The sequence below is a fragment of the Pelmatolapia mariae genome, linkage group LG9, assembly GCF_036321145.2.
Source record: "Pelmatolapia mariae isolate MD_Pm_ZW linkage group LG9, Pm_UMD_F_2, whole genome shotgun sequence".
NCBI classification, from domain to species: Eukaryota; Metazoa; Chordata; class Actinopteri; order Cichliformes; family Cichlidae; genus Pelmatolapia; species Pelmatolapia mariae.
In genome coordinates this window covers 23,541,730-23,559,943 of record NC_086235.1, presented here as the reverse complement: position 1 = coordinate 23,559,943, position 18,214 = coordinate 23,541,730, and the positions used below count along the sequence as shown (strand labels likewise).

Below are 18,214 nucleotides of genomic sequence, written 5' to 3'. Positions count from 1 at the left end.
AGAAACTGAAACTGTGTCACTTTTTTCCTCCCGCAGCATTCATATAAAAATCTATTTGACAGGCACTATGTGTCAATTTCTAGTGCATATGAGTGTAGAGCAACAGATGAGCGGTTTAAACATACTATATTGAACTGATGAGATGGCAAATACCAGGCTGTCCGATTAAACACATCGAGATGAGTCTTTCATATTTCCTTTCACTCCTCCATCTTTTCATTACAGTTTTGCTCAGTTCCTACCTCTTTTCCCTTTTTCATTTCCTCGCCATTCTTTTTCTTCTTTATCTGCCTCTACTCTGTGTATGTGAGTGTCCTTCTCTCATCCTCCCCCCCCTTTTTTTGTCTCTCTGCGACGATAGGTGGTGTGTCGGAGAAAAACTGAACATCTCCAGTGAAATTGGTTTTCTGTGGAGAAACTGATGGATCACTCTGTGTTCCTGACGGGAGTATAAGGGATTGTTTATGCCGTGCAGACAAATACATGAATACACACACACACACACACACACACACACACACACACACACACACACACACCCATACACATATGCAAGGGTGAGAGGACGAGGGGATTGTTTATGCTGAAGCAGAATGAATTTTTACGAGTCGTAGATTGCTGTTTATGGGGAAATACACTTTTAAGCTGCGAGAGATGTAATCTAGATTGTAGCATGACCAACAATGAATTACTGGGTTTTTTTGAAGGCAACAGCTGCAGCAGCCTTCCTCTCACCCTCCATTTCCTCAGCACATGCACAAACACTGGAACACACACGGCACAATTCAGCAGCGCTAATGTCACTGCTTTTAAATGGCTTGACGCATCCTGTAAATCAGACAAATTCACATACAAACATAGATTAAAATGTGAACCAGGGGTGGTGGAGGGTGGTGGTGGTGACAGACAGCTGATCTTCACAGACAAAAAAAGGTTTCTCTTTGTCATATTGTTGTTATGTTAACCTATTTCAAAAATCCATAGACCTAGAAGTTAAACAAATGACTGTTTCCCATTTTCAGGCTGAACTTAGCATAATTTCTCTAATACCAGCAGCCTCTATTGCAAGAAATGAGAAATTATTCCATTACGAGCCACCTCTCCCCTCCTCCTCCTTCGTTTCCTTCCACAAATATGTGCATGTAGTATTAGACACACACAGCCTGTGCATGAAAGAGGAAGACCTTGCTTCAAATATAAATTTCACACCAACGAGCGCTAGATGCCTCTTTTAATCGCATACACATGGACAAAGCCTATAAGACATCCTTAACATTAACATCAACAAGGCAAAAGACTTCAGCTTTACCATTTTCTCTGCTGACCTCTTCACGCCTTTGCAGCCGCCAAAATATTTTCTGTTATGTGAATGGCTACACTGTGGGCCTTGGAAACAGAAAATCTGCACAGACAAAAATCCAAAACTCTCTTATCTGTCTTGTTTGTGGTGAAATGTGACTGTAGAGATGACCGATTTCACTACGGTTTACCAAAAAAGCACAATGATCAAAATTAGCAGCGCTAAATATGCAGCTTCTTGTGCAGTCAGCTCATATAAATGTGTGTTTAGAGGAAAAAAGTCTTTATTCAGTGATCAAATTCATTCCCTGTGTCTTTTCTCTTTTTTTCCTCTTTGTCCTGAGTTTTTATCAGCACTCATGCAATAACTCGAGCGGAGAGATGGAGCAAATGTATTCCACCCATATGTATGAACGAATGAATGAATATGATTACCAAGTCTTGGACCCTCTCAAGGACATAGTGCTATGCTTTCTATGTGTGTGTTTGTGTGTGTGTATCTGTGCATTTTTTACTTTTGCATCTTTTTGCGCTGCTTGTAATGCAGCTAAACACAGTGTTTACCTTTGTCCATGTCTCACTTATTGCTTTGAGTGAGATTTTTGTTTTATTTGTGCCTGTCTTCATGCGCAGTTAAAGGCTCATGCTTGATGGGTGTCCTCTACAGACTCTGTGCTTTCTTTTTGTTGCATAATTACAATCTACTTCATCCCCCGGTGCACACGCAAGCAAAAAACCCATCTTTTCCTGCTCTCCTGCGCTGCCTCCTCAGAGGCGGTCACAATCAAATGTAACCATTTGCAGGTGACGTACCCGGGAAATGCTGTCCTGTAATTGTGTCACTCTGTCTTCCTGTGATGAGGTAGCTGGTGGCTTGCTGCCTACCAGCCTGCGACTCACCAGAATTACCAACTGAGGGGAGAGAGGGGCAGAAGAAGGAGGAGGGGGGGATACCATTAAAATGCAAAATCACCACTGCGGTGCAGTGCGGCGCCTTGCACCCTCACTTTTTCTCCAAGGCAGCCATCTTATGATGGAATGAGTATGTGTTTGATGGTGTGCAAATGTGTGTCCCTTGGACTCTGTGCATGTGATTGTGAGCACTCATGCATCTATATGTCCATGCGTTTGATAGAGTGTAGATTTGAGCTGCGGCGAGGAATGGTGAGATGGTGTGGGGTTGGCAAGCGGGTTTGTGTGTGTGTGTGCACGTGTGTGTCTGTGAGTGTGTGAGGCAGGGGTGATAAATCAGAACTAGGTAAAGGCTTTTTAATGCAGCGAACCCCTCTCCCAGCCTCCATCTTCTGTCAAGGCTCAGTAAAAGATGAGAGCCCCCTGGGGAACAGCACTAGCCATGCACCAGAGCAGGGCTATGCCTCAGGTCTCTCATACACACGCACACACTCTCACACAAACACACACACACGGTGACAAAAGCAAATCCACTGACTGGGCCTTGTGAATGAGTGAATACATGAATAACTGAATCTACAGAATACTTGAATATATAAATAAAACTTTCCACAGGAGCCACATTTATTGATGAACACCTCCCCCCGAATAAATGTGTTTTCCAAATGATTTCCAAATGAGTTCCTAAATGATTTATGGCTGGTGATATTGCATTTAGATCAGAGAAAATATTTTCGCAGAAAACAGAATGAATATTTGGTTCATTCCTGCCTGTGCTCCTAAGGTCAAACGCAGTCTTTGTCCATGATATGCCTTGAGTCTTAAAGCGGCCCCAAGTTTCAGGGGGCCGGATATGAAAAATATGTGGAATTTGCCAACATCTGACAATACTTAGTCGGCAATATATCTCCTGTCTGATAGAAAAATGTGTTCTGAATTGCAGATATGCTCTCTTTTCTGGCATACCTTTTTAATTTGACTTTGAGGGAAAACAAGCCAGGCTCCTAGATAGACAAGGAGAGATATGACTGCTGAACGTTGTGTAGGCCTTTGCGGATGGGGCAAAGAGGACTCCAGCAGCTTGGCTTAGAAGACGAACACAAACGCTTGAGAACATAATACTTGACAACGAGCCCAGAATGTCTGTTAGGGGGCCTGCAGAGAAAAGTGTGCCGTGTTTGGGAAGCAAAAGAAATGCCATGATGCTGATTCTTAGCTGGAATTTTGGAAACCTAATTTATGCCCCTTTCATTTTAAAAAATCTACTTATAAAACAATCTAGTATTAGTAATCTGTTAGCGCCACAAAAAACCCACAAAAGTTTTATTCTTGGAAAGCCAACAACTTGTAAACACAAGTTTTATTTCAAGGATTCAGTTGAAGTTATTCAAACAAACAAATAAAACCCCACATTACAAGGTACAGACCTTCTAGGTTTTTTGACCATTCAAGGTGTTTTTATATACACTAAAGTCACACTCATTACTTTTTGGTACATATAACATTTTGTTATCACACACACACACACAAACACAGGGTTCAGTATCTTGCCAGCAGACACACATATTAGAGAAGCCAGGGACTGAACCACCAACCTTCACATTAGCGGTCTTGCAATGCAAACTAACAGTCATGCCACCCCAGAATGAACTCTTGCTTTACAAGTATTTATAATGGAACAACAGCAGTACTTTATTTAGTTAACATAAGACTACTCTAAATTTAAAGCTAAAGCATCATACATGAACACATAACAATGATGAAATCATCACTGCACTTCACAAAAAATTCAGGGAATGGTATGGCATGAAAGCATGGCAGGTAAGTGTTATTACAGCGGTGAAAAACGAGCTAGACAACATCACACACAGAAACCCCTCCACAGCGGACGTTTGCACCTCATGTAGTACAACAGAACAGCATTACATTTGTTTCTTCTTCTGCTTACTGCTCCCTGCTCACTCCAGAGTCTAGCACCAGACCGGCTCTGACAATGCACAGCTCTGCTCGCAGCCGTGTGCGCACGCCTAGCTGGCTGCAGTTTGCATTGTACTTTATGCTGAGATGAGGAACCTAATGCGCATGTTTGTGCGTGTTTATTATTCCGTCTTGTGCATGTGTGTCTCTGCGCATCTGTTGGACATAGCAGGTTAATGCTGGCTGACACATGCGGTTCACTGATCTCCACGAGGAGTCGGGACTCGCAGCAAAACCTTCATACGCAGGTATCCATGGCAACCACAAAAATTATATTTCCTTCTTCCCCCGGCAAGCTGGAGATTCCGAGATGCTGAAATGCACAAATACATTGTCATTACCTGGCTGCCTCATACTTAACAGGGCTAGGCTTTTTCTGCCTGCTGTTGTCTCATTGTTCAGTGTTGCCTACACATGTAATTTAGAAATTCCTCTTGTTACCTTCCCCCCAGACAGAAACTCCATACTATCTTTACATGATTTCTCTTTCCCCACATCAGACTCCTTTCCAGGAAAATGCTTATACTGTTGTGTTTTTGCATATTTTCCTCTTTAACTCGGCTCAAGATCTAGCCCAGTGATTTTAAATATCTAGTTAGGCTTGCAGGACATGATCAGATATTCATGCTGTTTTTGCACCATGTGTTTGGTGGTTCCTATTTAGGGCCTTGGAGTATTAAATTTGATTGACATTTGAGGGGAAAGCTCTTTTTTCACCTCACCATGTTGTTTTGTTGCTGATAGCTAACATCTGCAACTAAAAAAACTAAACTAAACTAAAGAGGATATTAATGGAAACACATCTATAGTCTTAGTTTTAACAATCTCTACCAGAGATGAATCAAGTCTAAATATTATATCCATCTTATAGTTAAAGGAATAGTTTTCAGTCCAACCTCAAAACCACACCACATACTCAACATCCTGCTGTAGAATTCCTTTTAAAAAGAGAAATATTGCACCAATAGGTGATCTAGTACTCGAAGTAAGCACATTCCCGCTTTTTCATCCCTTTGAGGGGAAATTGGAATAAGCACAATGTGTCCTGCACCAAATTCCTGAAGAAGCAGAGGTTCAATCACATTTGCAGAAGTTATCGAGACTTCCAAAGAGCTCAGCTGGTGCCTTAAGCCACAGGAAATTCACTGGGACATCTGGAGGGATGTGTGCAGATTATTGCCCATTTAGTCTGTTCTAGACATCAGTAGGAGGACAGAGATGACCCAAGCACGCATGCACAGCCTAGAAGATGTATACACACACACACATACATGCACACAAACATAAAAACGGGCTTGGTTTTGAAAGATGCTACCGCAGGCACACAACACACCAGAGTATAATCCCCCATTATGAGACCCTCAGGTCATTTGTCCAGATCTCTGCTACACCTGTCCCAGCATCCAATCACAGGACAGGTATGGTAAGGTTGCTTTGATCTTTTTTTAAGTAAGTGGATGTAAAATATAATCCAGAAAATTCGAATTACTTGGTTGTTATATTTGAATCTCAAATATAAGTCTCTGATCATTTTAAACCACTGCAGTTTAATATTTGTCCTTCAAAAGAAAAGAAAGAAAATACTGGGCTTGTAATGTATGCCAGAGCACAATTAGCTTGGAGAATATTTGAAAAAATATATTAATTACAGTATAAGCACAAAATGTCCAACTTTAAAAAAAAAGAAGGTAGATTTAAAAAAAAAAATAGATACGCAGTATATCAAAGCATGTAATATTGAGTTTACAAGAATACACCCACCACATCCCTGACTGTCTGCATGCATGCTCTGAGCGAGATGCGCATTTCTGATGCAGTGGAGGAGGATACAGCTTTTTAAAGTAATAAAGTAGCACAACCTTTATCGACATGCATCATAAGATAGAACACTTTTTTGTGTATTTTCTTGATCTTTGCATTTGCTCTTCTGTGCAGTAAGTATTGGTTTGTACATATACGTCATGTATATATATATAAAACCCAAATTATCCTGGGTCTTCAGAACCAAAAACAAAAGGCCAATTTTATATATATATATATATTCCCAAACCAGAGCCGCCTCGTCTTTCTTTAGGTGTGAAATGCAACCCGACAAAACCTCAACACCATGATAAAAGCTCAGGAAATTACTTCCTTATTTTAGGTGTGATTGATTGTCCCCCTGACCTGTTAGACTGAAGAGGTGGTTAAGAAGAAGAGGCAGACTAAGATAATTGGGCCCGGTGGTATCCAAAGCCCGGCAGGTGTTGAAAGAACTCTCATAATACAGGTACCTGCAGCGGCTGCAGCCCTGAACTTCAGCACACCTAGGATTTCACTACCTTGGAGGAATTTTGCTGTTTTATGTTTGGCATGTCTTTTATTGAATAGATGAAATATGAGATACTTGTAACTCCTATTGACATATTGGACATGCCACAAGAAAAAAAAAAAAACAACAAAAAAAACCAACAAAAAACACAGGTGTCAAAAATCCTCTGAGGTGTCAACAAATAAATGGTGCGGCTTTGTTTCATCTTTTCTTGGCATGAAAATAATGTCATTCACTCTTTAAAAGCATTGTCAGTTGTTGGAAATATCTCCCAATACAAGAGGGATGTAATTCCCTTACCTGTTGAAAAGCAGGTAAAAGCTTTCACCAGCAGCAGCAGAGGGATCAGAGATGGAATTCAGCTGAAGTGAAAAAGCACATGTGTTTTTACTCTTTAATTTAATTAGCAATTCAGAGGGCTCGATGAGTCCTTCTAGCCATTTCAAATGAAGAGGTAAAAGCCAGACATAAGCTTAAATGATAACATTCTTTCTCAGAGAAAAATATGCATGTACTACCCTTATTATTATCTGCAAGCCAAGGGCTCTGTTCCAATTAAAGAATACCACAGATGGACCATTCAACAAGCATGCACACAAACGGACCTACAATAGGTAAAGTAAAGTACCCAGTATTACAGAGCCCAGAGAAGAGCTTTTTACTTTAAAAACTATTTAATCAGGAAAATCAACGCCTCACATCAAAGAAATGGAGATGAGGGACAGGCGGATGAAGAGGCTCATCAAAGGAGAAGATCTAGTTAGGGATTCAACGCCCTAATTCCCTTTCTCTTAAAACCATCGTCAGAGGGGGCACAGGGCCAATTTGCTCCCTAAATGGCTGCGTGTGAATGTGCAGATTGCTTTGCATAGCCGCTGGGGATCTGGGCTTCTTCCTCTTTTTCTTCTCCACATGGAGCCTGTGAATTAGAAGAGATCCAAAGACAGATAGGCTTAACTGAGCCCAAGCTACCTTCCGTAAGTCCAGAGCCCTGTTCCAACTTCCAACTAATGCAATCCATGGCCTAACTCAATTAATAGACTTTAATGCAGTGTTTCTTCTTTATCTTTTCACTTTCCTGGGGATTGGGGGACTTCAATTAGAGTTGTAGAGTAATGTCAGCGAAAAGGTTTGGATTTTAAGTCTGTCTGAATGTAAAGACAATGACCCGGTGTCCCAGTGGCATTAAGGTTGATCATATATGCATCCTTAATCTCAAACATCTCCTTAATCTCACTTCCTGGGACTTGCTGCACATTAATGTAATGCAGTGCATAAAATATTGACAACTCTCTCCTGCCCCTGACTTTATATGCATTAGTGTAGGATTCATTAGTCAAAATGTCCTTGATGTAAAGGAGGACTTTCAAGTATCCATGTGATGAGCCCTGTGTTTTTTACATAATGTCAAACTAATCATGTAGGACGTGCCCCCCTCTCCAAGGTGTACATTTTATTTTAATCTGGTGAAGGGCTACCTCAGTACTTCTGTAGGTGCTCTAAAAAAACCAAACCAAACCACACAAACACATACAAAAATAATTAATTTTGGCCTTGCATTACCACCAAGGACATATACTCTAAAGGCCTGCTGAAATACTGGGAGAAATCAAAATCACATTGGTCAGTAATAAATAATTTAAAATCAGCCCTCCCAGTGCAAGCAGCTAGTATTCTTCAGGGAATTCATATACCACACGAGGGCAGATATTTAAGTTTACCCTCTCTGTCCAAGGGAAACATTAACCTCATCTGAGTGCAAATGTCTTTCTGAGCTGGTAGATTTGAGACGAGCTCCTTGGCAATAGGCTTTCTATCACGCCTGCAGTTCCGATTGATCGTCTCAGCAATCAGCAATTAAGTACTAGTGATCAGAGCCTGGGAAGGGAGGAGGGGGTGGGAAGGAGAGTTAGGAGGTAGCCTCCCCACCCCGCTCCTGTCTTGTCAGCCCAGGAAAGGCTTCACTCAGCTGGGGTGAGTTTGGCCCGGGGCTGGGCTCACTGGTAGAGGTTAACTCCAGCATAAATAAGCATCTTTGGACTCATTACAGGGATTAGAGAGTAATTCGCCTGCGAGGAAGGAGACGACTGCCAGGGTTTTGGTACAGTTTACTACAGTCTTATAGGGGCGAGGGCCCTGGAGATTACAGAAAGAGAGAGATGGAAATGCAGCAAAAGAGAGAAAGGCCAAGGGAAAAGAGAGGCTGGCTGTCAAGTGTGTGTGCGTGAGTCAATCCAAGCCCCCGGCTGCCCCCTTGATCTTGAGCATGTTGGGGTGCTGTGAAAACGGATAATGGGAGTTAGAACGACCGGCCTGTCTAGAGAGAAGTGTGCTGATTGTTATAACTTTCCCTCATCTCTCTCTCCTCCACTTAACTAAATAAACACCCAAGAGGTAGCACTCTATCAATTTTAATGATGTTGAAATACAATTTAGGCACAAAATACACAACAAATGCTAATTTGGCCATGATGAGAGGCATCAGAAATTCCTCCCATTATTTATTCAGCTGACTTTTTGCATTTTTCATCAGAACAAATATTCCCATTTCAACAAACACACACACACACACACACACACACACACACACACACACACACACACACACACACACACACACACACACACACACACACACACACGTCAGCACAGAGCCAATTTGGAGCATAAATCAACACGTTCACTCATCAAATATATGCTCTGTGTCGTTCTCTGCAGTCTGTCCAGTGCACCAAAGACAAATAGTTCCTTCCAAAGTCCAGTTGGAAAAACAGAAGGGGCAGTAGACTGTCAATATGTGCACATATACATTAAACATCGCAGGCTGATGCGTGTTCAGAAAAGACATCATGGAGATAAATCTAATTATAAACTTGTACATGACAAAATCTTTAAATACAAAACAAAAGCCATCTGAAATTTCATAGCAACTTCATTTCATTTCTTCTGTGTGTGAGATGATTATCACCTGTCAGTCATCTCCACCTCCAGCTTGACCAGCTTGGGCTGCCCTGCTTCTGCCCCGCACTTGGGACAAGTGAGATAAGGGTCGGCAATGCTGTGGCTTTTAATGCAGTAGTAGCAGAAAACGTGCTGGCATCCCACCGTATGAGGCATGGTTGGCCACTCTCCGCACAGTCCACACTCTTTCCACAACTCTTGCCCTTCCCTTGCTCCCTCCTCGCTTGCACTTTTCCCCCCAAACACAGCAGACAGTATTGTTGCCTTCAGTTTCTTTGTATTGATCAGTGGGAACAGGAAGATGAGGAACTCTGCAAAGCCATGCCAAAGTAGTTCTCGGTTCATGTACTTGTAGTTTACCTCCCGGGCCACATTTGGCTTACTGAAAACCGTCTGAGCTCCCGTGATTCTTTCGGCGAGGATGGGATGCCGGCCATTCCTTAGGAACACAAGGAAGTTGATCAGATTTGTGAACTTAACAATACCAGCAACAAGCGTCAGCGCATTACGGAGACCCTGATGGAGCAAACCGCTCTCTCTTTCAGACACAGATCCTTGTGAACTCAAACCCAAGTACGGCAGCAGCCTGTGGGAACGCTCTTGGAGCCAGCGGGGCCCTGCAGTGAGCACGGCCAGACCTAACTTCTGCCTGGGGGATAAAGGCCTGTAACGGAGAGACAGGGAAAATTTGCTGTGGTAGCGCAGGCTCAGTAAAGATTGCCCCACTGTGGCACTGTTGGAATAGAGTGTGAACCTCCATAGGAGCAAATGAAGCAAAACCCTCAGTTCAGGCTCCAGAGGAGTGAGGAAGCCTGGGCGGCAGTTTTGGAAGCACAGCGAGAACTGAGTCCACACTAGCTGCTCAAGGGCTGAGTCTAGCTCGAGGGCATCCAGCTGACTGATACGCAGTACCGGGGTCTGTGGGTTCATATCAAAGTGGGGGCCGTGACTTCTAGCCGTCTTTTTCTGGTCATTCTCACTTCCCAACCCTGCTGAAAAAAAACACAAACACCCAAAAAACAGAAAACAGTAAGGACATATCAACATGTTCTTTTCAATATTTTAATCAGTAGAAAAAAAAAGACAAAGTGACTGGGCTCTTGTTGCAGCCTGAATGTAGTTTCTGTTCATGTTGGCCCATCGTTCTTAGATATTATGATACTATGATTCACCAAATATTACTCTGACAAAGCAAACTTTGTGAAAATGACATTTTCCTGGAGTGAACAAGGACAGCCACACACAAATGGTTAGACATGCTTTAAAAACAGAAATGGAAGAGTAAAAAAGGACTGAATGTAATACAGGCCGAAATCAGAAAAAAAGCCAAAAACCCACAAAAAACAGTCGTTTTTTTAAGGCCATTTCCCCCCAACACTGATAAAAGTTTAAAGCCTTTACATCAGTTAATATGTTATTAATGTATAGAAAATAGCATATTTAATGTATTAAAATCATGAACATAATATACACCGAGGCTCAACCATTAAAAGGACAACTCGGTCATTGGGAGGGCTGAGGCTCCGGAGGTGAAGCCCATCCTGTTAGGAAGGTCATTTTGTCTTTATACACAGGAAGGGAAATCACTTTTCACATGTAAAACCCGTCCTTAATGCAACCTTAGAGCCTCGCCATGCAGAGGAGCAGGGGGTCTTAGACTGCTTTCCCCTGCATATAAACACACAATCCCCCCTGCACACACACACACAGGAGCAGAAGCCCAGGGGCTCCTGGTGCCCGCTCCCTCTAGAGATAGGGATGTGTGTACAAATCACATCACTAGGGATTAGGCTAACGGCACAGTCTCTGGTACACCGTAAACATCTGCCAAATGTGGAACAATTTTCTCCCCCCTCGATTCGACTCCATATGGGATCTCGCCATTGTGACATCAGGGCTATTTAGTGCTGCATACGTTTCCAAACCGCTCACAGTTCTCCAGTTTTATCTACCATTTCCTCAAATGAAATACTTAAAGAAGTGAAAGACTAACTAATGCACGGAGAGACAGAGCAAGAAGGCCACAGAGAGAGAGAGAAAGGGAGAGAGAGGGAGAGAGAGCCAGAGAGGCCTTTTTTTGACAGTGACTTTTGTGTCTCGTCGAACAGGATTTGTCACGAGGCTTTAAAAGAGATTTCAGCCGGGTAAATATGGCAGTTTTGACAGAAGGAGAGAGATGATGGTCACTTTAGACGTTTTGAGGAGGTAAAAAAAATAAAATTCTAACGTGCGCAGGCAAAGCTTGGGTTTATTGTGGTGGTGCACACGACCATCTGTGTATTCAAGATGTTTCAATAGGGCTAGGATACACGGTCCAACTAAGTTAGAATTAGCAAATGAATGAAAGGAGTGAATTCACGCTAAAGTAAGCAGGTATGACAAATTCATTGAGCTGTATTTGAAATGCTGCCATGTTTAGTGACTAGAACCTCGCCTGTGACGGGAATAGAGTTTGGATTAAAAAAAGAAGAAGAAGAAGAAAAAAAGGAAAGAGCAAGAGACGTAGTCTGAGTGTGTTTGCTAACCAGTAAACAGGCACTATTTGTTTAGCCTAATCTGAAAGTTTTTTCCCTTGATGGGAGAAAATGAGCAGATTATGTGTCCTCATGTGTGTGTGAGAGACTATGTATGTATGTCAAGCATAGCCTTGATCTATGCAGAGCTCTAATGCAGCGCAAACTTAATCTATCAGTCCACCGTTACACATATACACGCACGCAAATATACCGCCAGGTGGTGGAAATCCCCGTCACAGCAGCAGCTCTCTCAGGAGAGTAAACCCGGCCGGGTCCAATAGTCTTTTCAAAGCCTTTTATCGAGCAGTTTACAAGTTATGAATGAATATGTTTTATTTGGGGAAACACAGTATTGACAACCACCTATCAATAGTAATGTGACTATTGTCAAGGGTCTGTCAATATTAATGTAATTATGATGTAGAGGGATCAGAGGGATGCTGGAGTTGGGGGCCAAGTAACATCTCCTGCCCACTGCCATATCAATAGCTGGGATTGCTATTGACAGCTTCCCTTCAGACTTGCAGCACTTGCCAAATATATAACAAGCAGACACTTCAGTCAATGCCGGGCTGCCTATAAAAATTAAGCATTTGAATTTACAGGGCTTTTACCGCGGACAGCTGGAAATCCATGTTCCTTATGTAATAGTCAAAAGTCACAGTCAATGCCAGTGTTTACAGAGTAATGACACGGTGTGGGTGCGAGGACAGACAGCGCAGCATTTGCACGCACAAGGAAAAAATATACAAGGATATGAGCAAAGAAATTCCTTCCATGATGTATTCACACACACACACACACACACACACACCCCACACACACACACGATATATTGACTTTATAATTCTCTTGTGGGTCAGCCATCCAACTAACTAAGAGATAAAATGCCCTCTTTTGGAGAGTTGATAACTGACAACCAAGAGAGTCAGAAGGTAAGTTAGAAGAGGTCGTTGAAAAAAAACAACAGAAAAAATAAAAATTAAATTTAAAAAAATCAGCTGATATTTCTGAGGTCTTGCTGTTCTATCAGAGCAGTGAAAAATGTTTTCAAAACATTTTCCGGGGTATGTTAAAGGGTATTTTGATTCAGGTCATATGAGCGTTTATTTTATTTTTTCCCTTCCCCTTGTTTCCATAGCTTGTGCATCTTGTTCAGACAAAGATAGCGCACTGACTCAAGGCTGACTGCCATAGCTTACAGACAACCACAACAACAACAACAACAATATCCAATCTAACACGGAACACAGTGCAACACCGCTTCAAGGCAAAAGGGGCCATGACCAGTGTGAGGAAGGAGAGATGAGGCAACAAAAGCATACAGAGCATCAGTCTGAAGCCTTGCAGCTGCACTGGGTCCTCTGAAAACTAGACAATGGGCTGTAATGACAGCTACCCAACGAAAAAAAAGACGGATAGGCAAAGACACAGATAAAGATGGATACGTCAGACAACGCGTCATGAAACCGCCAACTGGGAACTGTGAGCTAATGTCTACTGATATAGTGAAAGAAAAAAAAAACTTGGGGAAACGATAGCCAAAGAGGGGGGGGGGGGAAAGCGTGGGTAGGTGGGCAGATAAGCTCAAACCTCTCTCTAGGAGCTGACCTTGAGACAGACAGTCACAATCATGGAGGAGGGAACATTTCTGAAGCATACATGGTTCAGCCCTACTGAGGTGTGGGCATCCAGGGAATACCCTATAGACAGAGGAAGGCCTCACTTTCTTCTTGACCTTGGCTTTGGTGTCTAGGGAGGTGTGAGACTGTTTAGGACAAGGGGACCAAAGGCTGTGGGGGATGCTGGGAAGGTGAGCGTCTCTTGGGGATTGCACTTTGCTTTTTCTGTGCTCATTGCACACCGGTTGGAAACTGCACAGCTACAAGTCTGGATGTAGCCCCTCGTGTAGTGTAGCGCTGAGATTTCTAACCACTTAGCTGTGGTTGTTAGTATAATGTATTTGCTGAAATAATGCATAAATGTTCACTTGGCTTTCTATGATGCTTGTAGCGAGAAATAGGCTATGCATTGGCAAAGCATGCTGGATTACAACTTTACATTTTATTCTCTCGCTCATGTAAATTAATTTGTGTAAAAGCTCTGGTGGATAAAACCTATTTCTCTGAGCGCTCCAGTCAGTCAGTTCCCCCCCCCGCTTCTCGTTCCCGCTCCCTCGCTTTATTGCCCTTCTTTCGCCAGGAACGAGTGCGGGGCCTATTAGCCGAGGCTTGCTAATGTCCTCACTATGAAAACGGATGAGAATGTCAGATTTAGAACTTTTAAGAGAGTGATGTCATACAGCAGACCACAGGCATTACGGGGACACTAAGATTACCCAGGCGGTAACCAGACTAATTGTTATGAGTCTGTTTCATGAAAAATGAATGTGTGCAGATGCACAGAGGGGTCTTAGGGCTGTGTGTGCGTCACACACTAATGCTTTATCAAGGCTCTCCTCTTTCTCTAATCACCCAAAACTCCTCCAAGCCATTGGGGTAGGAGCCAAGTTAATGCCTGAATACAAAAAAAAAAAAAAGGAGAGGAAAAAAAAAGAAAAAAAAATTACACATCAGTTAGAACACCACATCTGACACACAAAAAATGTGCTCCGCTTAATCTGGTTTGCTCAGAAGGTGAATTATTTAAGAGAATTAATTGATTTCATGAGTACGAAGGTTGAGTATGCTAAGGCTGTATGAGTAATAAGTTCAAGGGTTTGCAGAAAAACAACTTAAAAAGTCATGAAACATTTAGAGCACAGAGAGAGGCACAATGAATGCGGAAAAAAAAAAGCAGAATGGCTAATAAATGAGAGAACCAAAGTTGTGTCTTTCAGAGGAGTCAATGAGAGAGCAACTCATGCAAATAAAAAGTGTTATCCTCAGGAATATCTGATCTGCACATTTCTTGACCTCTCTTTATGCATGAAAAAACACAGACAATAAAAGAGTAAACATTTCAGCTTTTTAAAAAAACAAAAAGGAAAAAAAATGTGATGGTTAACTGAGGGCAAGCCAATAAAATCTACAGGAATGTGAGGGCTACTGCAGGATGTGTTTGTCAATCAAACTCATGGTGCTGGGGCTACATGTAAGAGTTCATTCGGCATGTCTAATTTAAAGCGTGATTGGTTGATTTCCTTCAGTACATTATATATTATTATCAGACAACTAAACATGATATATAGACTATATTATAGTTAGATTAGCATGCTGGAGTTCCAGCAACACATATGTAAAAAATGCAAATCTTTGTGCCTTCCCGTTCCTTTTAGTCTATTTGAACTTGTAAAATATAGATTGAACAGTAGTGCTAATCTTTTATTACTTTAAATTGAAAATATGAACATTCTTTTTCCAAAATTCATTAAAAGGATTGAAACTATACATTGTAGCTTTTAGACTGTGGAATAAATTAATGTTGGATTGATTTTTTCCCCCCTCCAAATATGCGCTGATAACTATAGTGCCTTTAAGACTTGCCTTCATCTGGAAACTGTATAAAATAACCTTATGACCCCAGAGTGAGATCACAGCCTAGTTTAACTTGTGCGACTGCCTTAAAAAACACACTCATCAAAGTAAGTGTTTGGCTCCAGAGGCACGCACACCACATCACACCACAATCTCATGCAATCAGCCGGTCCACATTCTCCTCATAATAGCATTGTCTGCTTAATTTTTTTTAAGCTTGAGCCCATCAGTCTTTAACAACAACAACAAAACCCAAATCTGCTCCATTTTGATAATAAGGCAAGAGCATTATGTGATAATCACAGGAGGGATTAGGTTTTGGCAGAGAGTGTGAGAGCCATACAGTCAAAGCCACTGGAAAAGAGAGATATAACCAAGAGACAGATAAGAGTAGAGCAGTGATGATTGGGATGAGAGAAATGAAGTGAGTAGTCTCCTGAAAATCAATAAGATCAACTTTGCCTTGAATCTCAATGTGGAAGGTTTTGATCTCTGGCACTGATTATTTAGGGGAATAATGGAATTATGTGCGGAGTTGCACAACATACTCTTGAAGGTGCACACAGTCACAAGGTTACCATCCAAAGTTTCAGCTGGTATACACACCTGAACCAGACTCCCGATGAATACTAATTCAAAAACGGCTGGCTGATTGAACACTATGCAGTGGTCACTATACTCATCAACAGCCATCAACAATCGATACGATTTTAAATGAAAGCGTGCAGGAAAAGAGGGGGGACAAGCAAGCGGCTAACACAGAGACAAAATACTGATACAGCAGCGAGGAGCTGATAACATGTGACGACGAGCCTTAACAGCTCGGGGAAAAAAGCAGACATGCCGCTATTGAGCTTCATGTGGGCATAGAAGAAAATAATGCAGGCTTATGTTTTTTTCAGCAGGGTAATGAAGACATATATTCATATATTTACCCATCGCTTTTCGGGGTCGAACTCAATGTAACCCAGTCTTCCCTGAAATGTCAACAGCACTTGTATTTCCGGGTTGTACATCGTTATCCCGCCTCCTAAAGAAAACTCACCAGTAGCGGGTGTGTACGTCACGTTTAAGAAACCCGTGATCAAAATGAACCAATCGCATAGCGTAGCGCCAAAGCACCGGTTAAAACATGCATACCGTCTGGGGAAAAATAATTCAAACTCCTCAGTTGTAGCAACGGTAAATAGCGACCAACTTGTTAAGAAAAGCCACGGCAATTATTTACTCAGTCTTAAATGTCAAGTTCATTCAAAGTGCCGGGGTCTTGATTTGATTTGTTTTTTCCAGGTTACCGTGTGCTTGCCTAAACTATAAGATTTTACCAAACCGAGATTATGACTGTTTTTAGCTAGCTTTTTGCAAGCCTTCATGTAGTTGACTTAGGAAACAGGTGGCAGGAACTTTTTGGAGCAATGCTTGCAGCTTGCACACAGCCAAGGAAAAGCTCAACGTTGTCGGAAACGCTTAGTCACACTTCTCACCTGTCTTCTTGCTCAGGTGAAAAAGAGCTCAGAGTAGCCAATCAGAGTCCTGAAACAGAGCTAAACATTATTAAAGAACTACTAAACGAGTTCAGAGGGCTTCACGAGCTGAGGTTTAAATGCTTGGAGGAGGATACCACTAGAAGGGGAGCACTCCCACAGGTGAGTAGTTGTCGTGCCACATGTGAAACACACGTTGTGGGTAGCGTGGCCGAGCGGTCTAAGGCGCTGGATTTAGGTTCCAGTCTCTCTGGAGGCGTGGGTTCGAATCCCACCGCTGCCATTATTGTTAGTCCTGGCGTAACATCCGGTTTGGCTCTAGGACAAAGTTAAGAAAGTGTAGCATCAGATTTCTTGAGGGAATTAACAAATCCAGACTTTCTGTTCCCACTTTATACAGCTACGTTGAAACACACAAATCCAATCTAGCTATTTAAAACAAAGACCTAGCTGCTTAATAGTATTGTGTTTTTTCCTATTGACACCGGAAACAAATGCTGGTCGTCTTAATGACGATTCTGCACACGTCCTTCCAGTAGTCTGGACCCTGGATTGTGAAAGATTGTTTTTATGGGTTCAGACAATTGCATAAAGTACGGGTTAGCAGACACTGTCTCTACAGCATGTTTAGATTTAGGCTAACATCTATTGTCATTAGGCTATAATCCATCCATTACAAATCATACAGCATCCTGTCCACCTTGACTCTAACATCAGAAGATGACCTCTGTCTTGTCAGACAAATGACAGGAGGAAGCGCAGCGGTGCTTTCATAAAGCCGCAGCACTTGTAACAGGTGGCAAATTGCATTATGTTTCCATCTGAGCGGCAGAGATCAGGAACACAGAGCCACACTCATATTTAAAAAAGAGAGGTTTCTAATCATCGGGATCGTCATGTAACATCTTTTAGCAACAGAATGTAGCTCGTGTGAGCTGGACTGTGCATCAAAGCAAAAATAACAAGGTTTCAGAATAGGTTATGGTCAGCCGGCCCCAGTCGAGGGCCAGCTTAACAAGGTTATGATGTTCAGAACCCAGGAGCTCCCAAGTCCTAAAGGTTGATGGGGACACTTAATCATAAAGCGTGTCCGCTGAAAATACAACATCCATTATTCCATGAACCCATTGTAGGTTTATGATGTTTCTTAAAATGTTGAAATGTTTGAGCAACCTGCCAGTTCAAGAATTCATTTTTTTTCTTATGCTTTAGGGCACTTATCACAGCTAGCTTTTCCAAAAGTGAAAAGTAAGTAAGAAACAACAACAACAACAACAA

The 18,214-nt window shown here is 42.1% G+C and overlaps 1 protein-coding gene and 1 non-coding gene across 3 annotated transcripts; one reads left to right on the top strand and one right to left on the bottom strand.

Annotated features, from left to right (window-relative positions):
• Nucleotides 1-8,970: 8,970 nt before the first annotated feature.
• On the bottom strand, nucleotides 8,971-16,474 carry pex2 (peroxisomal biogenesis factor 2). 2 transcript variants are annotated; one of them, XM_063483688.1, is made up of 2 exons: nucleotides 16,388-16,474; nucleotides 8,971-10,452 (listed from the first exon to the last, which is right to left on the bottom strand). In XM_063483688.1, exons 1-2 carry the CDS (start codon nucleotides 16,389-16,391, stop codon nucleotides 9,464-9,466), a joined length of 993 nt encoding a protein of 330 aa, XP_063339758.1. In that variant the 5' UTR covers nucleotides 16,392-16,474; the 3' UTR covers nucleotides 8,971-9,463. The 2 variants fall into 2 exon arrangements, with proteins under 2 accessions (XP_063339758.1, XP_063339759.1); XM_063483689.1 differs by having other exon boundaries at nucleotides 8,971-10,449; nucleotides 16,388-16,459.
• A 663-nt stretch (nucleotides 16,475-17,137) lies between these two features.
• Nucleotides 17,138-17,219, top strand: trnal-uag (transfer RNA leucine (anticodon UAG)). Its single transcript has one exon. It is a non-coding gene; the product is annotated as a tRNA-Leu (tRNA).
• Nucleotides 17,220-18,214: the final 995 nt, after the last annotated feature.